We start from the raw sequence: 7,472 nt of genomic DNA on the forward strand, positions 1-7,472 counted from the left end.
TTAGTTTAGTGTTAATTATTACCCCTGCTGGGACCAGTATTACAGACAAATTAAGTGATCAATTTGGTGAAGAAAGGCGAATACGATCAAGGTTTACCAGCGGTAATTAGACACGGACTCTGTGGTTAGTGCAGAACAAAATCTTCTATTGTGAACAATGAACTTCAAGAATATGAACTTGGTCAAATGCCTTATTAAATGTGACTCTCTTTTCACGCGCGACGGTGCTGGATCTTCCATCCTGCCCTGAGGAAGATGGCGCTGGAGCTGTGCTCGACCCTCGGGTGCCATCCCGCGGCACCCAGTCTTTGGAACGAGGCACAGGCGCTGTCAGTCTCATCTCTGTGTTGTTGTACCTCAGCGGTGTCTCCCGGTAATAGGAGATGAGGTGGTAGAGACTGTCAAAGATTCTGTTGTTGGTCAGAAAGTACCTGTGGCTGTTGGCATCCTGCCACCAATGGATGCCACAGTGCTGCACCCCTCCATTACGCCAGATGTACAGGACGTCGTCCCCAACGAATGTCCCGCTCTCCCTGACAAGAAAGGAGCCATCGGGAGCCCCCATCACGGTGCAGTACTTCTTCAGCACCAGCTCAGCAATGTGCCGCCCACTGCACCCTGGTCCCATCCTGCCATGGAACCAACCCTGCGCAAGATGCAGCTCGATGTTGGCGCTCACCTCCTTCTGCGCAGGTCGTCTCCACTGTCTGTTCCAGGCTGGGACTTCGTAGAGCAGATTCCATGCATAGATTATGGGGTCGTCCATGATTTGAGAATCTGCGATCTGCTCCCGCTGCTCCTCCTCCATGATTTGAGAATCCTCCGTCTGCTCCTCATCCATGATTTGAGTCTCCATTGTCTGCTCCGTCTGCTCCTCTTCCACAATTTGGCTATCTGCCGTTTGCTCCTTTGTCTTCGCCACTTGCTCCTTGGTCATACACAAACCCATGGTCTCTTGCCACTCACTCCAAGCTGCCTCAGGCTTAGCAGGTCTTGCCAATGGTCTTTACAGTATCTGCTCACACCCATGCCAGGTGTGCAAGCTAGACATCCTGTGATCATGCCAAGAGGGTCTGTCTGGCAGGAATAGTTACAAGCTTTCGGTTTTATCCCTCCTGGTCTGCTGAACTGTTTGCACCTCTGAAGGTCTTTTGCTAGTCCAAGCAAGAATGCCTTCATTTTCTCCCAATAATATAGACATGAAAGGAACTGAAGTAAGGGACCCGGGACAGATTTATTGATGGAGCTTGGAAATTATATTGAAACAGGGACTGTAGTGAAAGAATTGGGAAGAACAATAGCAGCTGCATTAGAGCAGGACCTGAAGATCCCAGGATGAGTTTAGCCCCCAGTGGACTGAACGCATTGTGCACACAGCAGAGTAAAGATGTTTGTTTTCTGGTAGATACGGGTGCATCTCACTCTGTACTGAAATCAACGGACCTACAGTGTACCTCGCTGGACCCACGGTGGTGACTTTTGCTCTCGACAGGCTCCTTGCTTCTTTTTCCTACTTTTCCTATCGCCCACCTTCCCTTCCCCATCTCCCTAAAACAGCGAGGACTTGAATAAACTGGTTGGACCAACGTTTGAACCGTTGCTTCTTAATCTCACGCCGGGTATACACATATCAAAGAACTTTACCTCCCTCCTACAAATTGGAGCGAGACACAGTGGGATGGACCCACAGACAGCAGTGAAGGTGCAGGGGATGAGGAGAGCCTGGAGGCACCTGAGGCTGCTGAAGTTGAGAGCGTGCTGTGCCATGCCGTGCTATGCTGTGCCACAGTCACCATGGTGCTGCTGTGGCTGCAGCGTGGCCATGTATGGTGCGTGGTCTCACCGTGTGTCCCTCTCTCCGTCTGTCCAATGCTTTTTCTCTACAGATGTGGGGCCGAGGCAGAAGCCATTGAGCTCTCCCCATGGTGAGATGCTCTGTGGGGATGAGCTGGGTGTAGGGATGGGATGGGGAGAGGGATGGGGATGGGATAGAGATGGAGTGGCAGGGGATGGGGTGAGGATGGGTGGGGATGGGGTAACAGGGGATGGGGCTGAGCCCGACGGCCCCGGGGGGTGGTGGTGGTGGTGGTAGGGGGCTACAGTGCCACCATTCCCCCCACCCAGCGGGGTCCCAGCTCGGGTCCTGCGTTGATGGAATCTGTATTTATTTGTATTTATTCTGAGCAGCCGCCCCCTCGGTGCTGCTGCGGACCAACAGGGATGGGGGAAGGGGAGGGCGGGGGGGGGGCTCCTCCTTGCACTCCATCACCCCCGCGCGGCACGGGGCGGGGGGTTTGATATTCAAACACTCCTTTGCATTCCAGCCCCGTGGCGGTGGGGCCGTACTGTAACCCCTGAAGATCCTTTTTGGTGGGGAAGGGGACCACGCTGGCGCAGGGGCTGCTCCTCGGCCCCCCATCCCTCCGGGGCTGGGCCGTGCCACGCTTCTTGCTCAGGTTCTTCGGGCCGGGGGCCATGGGGGCAGCGCCCCCCTCCCCCCCTCTTCCGCTTTTCCGCCCGCTCCGTACTGTACGTGGCCGCCTTCGTTTTGTACTGGAATAAAGGAGCAGCGCGGCCACCGCCGATGGCTCAGAGCGATGGGGGGGAAGGTGGGGGGTCACGGCGCTGCGGGGGGGGCCGCGGGTGTCCGGGGACAGAGGGGTGGCTCTGGGTGCCGTCCGAGGGTGTCCCCGGTGGGGTGGGCACCGGCTGGAACCTGCTGCTCGTGGCTTAGTGCGGGGGGATGGGGGCTGGCGGGGTGGGGGGCTAAACCTGGGGGCTAGAGTGGGAGACCAGGGGCTGGGGGAGGGGTCAGTGCTGGGCTCCAGGGGCTACTCTGGGGACTGATAGGGGCTGATAGGGGAGGCTGCAGCTGGAGGCTGGCGCTGCGGCTCTCGCTGCCCGCCGCCGGCCGTGCCGTGCCGGCCCGCAGCCCAGGCTCCGCCCGCTCGGGGCGGCGTCGGTCCTGACCCGTTGCTTCTTAATCTCACGCCGGGTACACACATATCAAAGAACCTTGCCTCCCTCCTACAAATTGGAGCGAGACACAGTGGGATGGGCCCACAGACAGCAGTGAAGGTGCAGGGGATGAGGAGAGCCTGGAGGCACCTGAGGCTGCTGAAGGTGAGAGCGTGCTGTGCCGTGCTATGCTGTGCCACAGTCACCATGGTGCTGCTGTGGCTGCAGCGTGGCCATGTATGGTGCGTGGTCTCACCGTGTGTCCCTCTCTCCGTTTGTCCAATGCTTTTTCTCTACAGATGTGGGGCCGAGGCAGAAGCCATTGAGCTCTCCCCATGGTGAGATGCTCTGTGGGGATGAGCTGGGTGTAGGGATGGGATGGGGAGAGGGATGGGGATGGGATAGAGATGGAGTGGCAGGGGATGGGGTGAGGATGGGTGGGGATGGGGTAACAGGGGATGGGGTAGGGATGGGGCAAGTGGCATGGTGCAATGGTCAACCATTGGGCAACCAGTCATCAACTGTCAGGCAGCTGTTGGCCAGACATTGGTGAACTGTCAGTCAGCTCTTGGCCAACTGTTGTTCAACTGCTGGTCAACCACTGGTCAGCCCTTGCTAGGTCAACCATTGGCCAATTGTCAGCTGTTGGCCAACCATTGGTCAGCCGCAAGGAGGGCTGACCAGCTCCGAGGGGTAGTTGTGGGTCCCATCAGATCCCATGGAAGCTCCCAGAGAGGAGCTGGGTTCAGAGCGAGGCAGGCAGAGGCTCAGCAGGGCTGGGCAGGGGGACACTGAGTGCTGAGGATGCAGCCGTGACGCAGGGCTCCTTTCCCATCGTAGATCACCGGCGTGTCCATCCTGAGGGCCGGGGAGACCATGGAGCAAGCACTGACCGCCGTCTGCAAGGACATCCGCCTGGGCAAGATCCTGATCCAGACCAACCACGACACGGGGGAGCCCGAGGTGAGCAGCACCTGCAGCCCCCAGGCTGAGCCCCCGGCGTGCCGCCTCGCTGCCTGACCGCCCGTCCTCCCTCCCCCAGCTGCACTACCTGCGCCTGCCCAAGGAGATCAGCGAGGACTACGTCATCCTCATGGACAGCACCGTGTCCACCGGCGCCGCCGCCATGATGGCCGTGCGCGTGCTGCTGGTGAGGGGCCGGGCAGGGTGTGTGTGGGGGCTCACAGCCCGCTGGGGAGCAGGGCCGGGCTCTGATGGTGCCGTGCTGCAGGACCACGACGTGCCGGAGGAGCGCATCTTCCTGCTGTCGCTGCTGATGGCCGAGATGGGGGTGCACTCGGTGGCCTACGCCTTCCCCCGCGTCCGCATCATCACCACGGCTGTGGACAAGAGGATCAACGAGGAGTTCCACATCATCCCCGGCATCGGTGAGAGCAGGAGGGGGCTGTGGGGGGGGAAAGGGGGTGCTGCTCCTCTTTGGTCACCCCACTCGACTCCTCCCTTATCTCCCACAGGGAACTTTGGGGACAGGTACTTTGGCACCGATGCGCCGCCCGCCTGCACCGACAGCGAAGCCATGAACTGCTGAACTCCTTGCACTCCATCACCCCGCGCGGCACAGGGCGGGGGGTTTGATATTCAAACACTCCTTTGCATTCCAGCCCCGTGGTGGTGGGGCCGGGCCATGCCGTACCGCGCCGTGTCCCCATGTGCCCCCAGGAAGCTGGCGCTGCGTTACCCACCGCGATAGGAACCCCGACAATCCGGAGGCCGTCAAACTGTTGGAGGAGATCGACAGTGCTCATGCCACGCTCAGCGACGCCAAGCGGAGGCAGCTGTACAATCAGTACGGATCGCTGGGCCTCTACGTGGCCGAGCAGTTCGGAGACGATGCCGTCCATCTCTACTTGCTCATGTCCCATTGGTGGACCCAGGTGGGAGCCGGGCGTGGGGGGATCTCATGGTGGCCCTGGGGGTCCTACGGTGACCTTTGGGGATCTCAACGCAGCCAGACACTGGATTCTCAGAGTGGCTTCAGGGGTCTCAGTGAGGCTCCAAGGGTCTCAAGGTAGCTCTGGGGTCTCACAGTGCCTGGAACTGGGGTCTTAGGATGGAACTGGGGTCTTATAGTGGTCCTGGGATTTCATGGCAGCTGGATGCTGGGGTCTCAGGGTGACCCTGGTAGTCTCAGGGTGGCTCCAGGGGTCTCAGTGTACAGCCCCAGGGGTCTCAAGGCAGCTCTGGGGTCTCATAGTGTCTGAGTCTGGGGTCTCAGGAGGGCCCTGGGGTCTCATGGTGGCTCCTGGGGTCTTACAGTGGCCCTGGGATTCTCAGGGCATCTGGACACTGGGGTCTCAGGGCAGCCCCAGGGGTCTCAGTGAGGCTACAGGGGTCTCAGGGTAGTCTGGTGTCTCCCAGTGCTTGGGCCTGGGCTCTCAGGAAAGCCCCAGGGTCTTAGGGTGGCTCCAGGCATCCTACAGTGGCCCTGGGATTCTCATGGCAGCAGGACACTGAGGTCTCAGTGTGGCCCCAGAGGTCTCAAGGCAGCCCTGGGGTCTCACAGTGTCTGGGTCTGGGGTCTCGGGTGGCCCTGGGGTCTGATAGTGGCCCAGGGGATCTCCATGGCAGCTGGGCCCTGGGGTCTCAGAGCAGCCCCATGGGTCTCATGGCAATCCCAGGCTCTTAGGGCATATTGGGGGTCTCAGGGCAGCCCTGGGGGTCTCTAGGAAGCCACAGGCTGTGACATCCCATCCCGCAGGCCCTGGCGCTGTGCTGCGGTGTGCTGACCTGCTGCTGCTGTTTCTGTTGCTGCTTCTTCTGCTGCGGGAAGTGCTGCCCACCCCGCGAGGACGAGTCCTATAAGTATGTGGACCCCAAAGACCTGGAGGCGGACGATGGTGGCGGTGAGTTGGGGTCCAAAATGACCCCCCCACGATGCTCCCGGCTTACAGAGACCTGCAGGGGGGGCTGCACCGGGCTCGGGGGCCACCTGCTGGGGTGGGGGCTGGTGGGACACGTGGGTTGGGGGCTCTCTTGGTTTCCTTAACAGAGGAACAGAGACACGAGGGCCGTGCTGGTGCCAGGGGGCAGCCCCAGGTCGCTGCTGGGACCCCCAGGACTCCCTCCCGGTTCCACTGAGCCACACGTTTTCTTTCCAGACCCACAGGTCCCGGTGGAAGCGCAGCCCCCTGCAAGCAACGCCCAGCCCCTGCCTGCTGCAGGAGCCAGCAGCGAGGCATAGGGCCACCTACGTACCGGAGGGGGGGAGAGGGGGGGGGAGAGCCTCCTCCGGGACCACCGCCGCTTCCCAGGACCCCATCTTGGGGTGGGGGGTGGCACAATCTCAGGTGAAACCGTCCTACAGCGCTGTGACTGAGACCGGTAGCACTGTAAGCCCGGGGCCGGACCCCCCTGACGGGAGCTGGGTGCCAAACGCTGCTGTGGGGCTGATGCGGGGGGCGGGGGGGAGGGAGGGGAGGGGAAAGATGGGACCCTGGGACCCGTGCGGGGCGGTGATGGTGCCAAGAGGGTCCGTCTGCAGGAAGAGTTACATACTTTCGGTTTTCTCCCTCCTGGTCTGCAGAGCTGTTCGCACCTCTGAAGGTCGCTTGCTTGTCCGAGCAAGAAGGTCTTCATTTTCTCCCAATAATATACACGTTTTGGGAACTAGGGTAGGGGACTTGGACAGATTGGTTGATGGAGCTTGAAAATTGTACAGGTATAGAGCACAAGTGAAATAACCCTGCACAGGAGAGAGTCTGTGATGGGTGAGAAAGGCAAAGTGCATTTTGAAGCAGGGGACGCCTTGCGGGCACTGCCTGTTGCATCCACTGCTGTTGTATTCATTCTCTCTCCTTTTGGTGCTTTGCCACCTTATAGTTATCAATAAGTAGGTAATACATTAGCTTAGAAATTTCCATGTATAGAATTGTCTAAAACGAATGCTTTAATGAATGTGTATATGTCAACTCAAAAAGATTATGACCCTACATGTAACCTTATGTTTAGTGCATTATCAATCAAGGCTTTGATTGAGTGGTGATGGTTATGTTAACCATCAGCGACACTGGGCCACTACCATCGCGGTCCTTGATGTGCTGCGACACATCAAGACAGACAACGGCTCGTGCTTCATCTCATGATCTACTCAAGAATGGCTCGAGTGTTGGGAAATATCTCACTTGATCATTGAGAGGGACAACCGTCTCCTGAAGGACAAGACGTGTCCTTGGGGAGGGTCACAAAGGTAGGATCCCAGTAGCCCAGCAGGCAGAAGTATCAGCGCAGTGTTTTGAGTGAGCGCACCCCAATAGAGAAACACCGGCAACCGAGAATCATTGACAACGTGTGATGGAAAGAGTGTTTAATGAGAAAATGGAGTTCCAGCGGATACATGAGAAGCTTTGAGTAGAAGGATGAACTGTATAATATAACCAAAGATGCCTTGGACATACTGAGTAGAACACCACTAACACTGTTGGACATTGCACCACTTACTTGTATACCTCACTTTATTGGCGCTCGTGTTGTAACGAGGCATGGTTTTGTTAAGC

The 7,472-nt window shown here is 58.6% G+C and overlaps 2 protein-coding genes across 3 annotated transcripts; both read left to right on the plus strand.

The window, feature by feature from the left end:
• The first annotated feature begins 1,678 nt into the window (after nucleotides 1-1,678).
• On the plus strand, nucleotides 1,679-6,352 carry LOC140249418 (dnaJ homolog subfamily C member 5-like). Its single transcript, XM_072330958.1, is given in 5 exon segments — nucleotides 1,679-1,728; nucleotides 4,639-4,657; nucleotides 4,659-4,853; nucleotides 5,678-5,822; nucleotides 6,078-6,352. Coding segments are annotated over 5 exon segments (492 nt in total). The 3' UTR covers nucleotides 6,161-6,352.
• Nucleotides 3,021-4,591, plus strand: LOC140250294 (uridine-cytidine kinase-like 1). Of its 2 annotated transcripts, XM_072332937.1 has the most exons (6): nucleotides 3,058-3,123; nucleotides 3,258-3,296; nucleotides 3,799-3,921; nucleotides 4,001-4,108; nucleotides 4,190-4,346; nucleotides 4,434-4,591. In XM_072332937.1, exons 2-6 carry the CDS (start codon nucleotides 3,294-3,296, stop codon nucleotides 4,505-4,507), a joined length of 465 nt encoding a protein of 154 aa, XP_072189038.1. In that variant the 5' UTR covers nucleotides 3,058-3,123; nucleotides 3,258-3,293; the 3' UTR covers nucleotides 4,508-4,591. The 2 variants fall into 2 exon arrangements, with proteins under 2 accessions (XP_072189037.1, XP_072189038.1); XM_072332936.1 differs by lacking the exon at nucleotides 3,258-3,296 and having other exon boundaries at nucleotides 3,021-3,123.
• Nucleotides 6,353-7,472: the final 1,120 nt, after the last annotated feature.

The sequence above is a fragment of the Excalfactoria chinensis genome, chromosome 3 (assembly GCF_039878825.1).
Source record: "Excalfactoria chinensis isolate bCotChi1 chromosome 3, bCotChi1.hap2, whole genome shotgun sequence".
Lineage (NCBI taxonomy): Eukaryota > Metazoa > Chordata > Aves > Galliformes > Phasianidae > Excalfactoria > Excalfactoria chinensis.

Coding starts and splice junctions, on each gene's coding strand:
- LOC140250294 (XM_072332936.1), top strand. CDS start 3,055: ATGGGCCCACAGACAGCAGTGAAGGTGCAGGGGATGAGGAGAGCCTGG. Junction 3,124..3,798: donor GGCACCTGAGGCTGCTGAAG/GTGAGAGCGTGC, acceptor TTCCCATCGTAG/ATCACCGGCGTGTCCATCCT. Junction 4,347..4,433: donor CCACATCATCCCCGGCATCG/GTGAGAGCAGGA, acceptor TATCTCCCACAG/GGAACTTTGGGGACAGGTAC.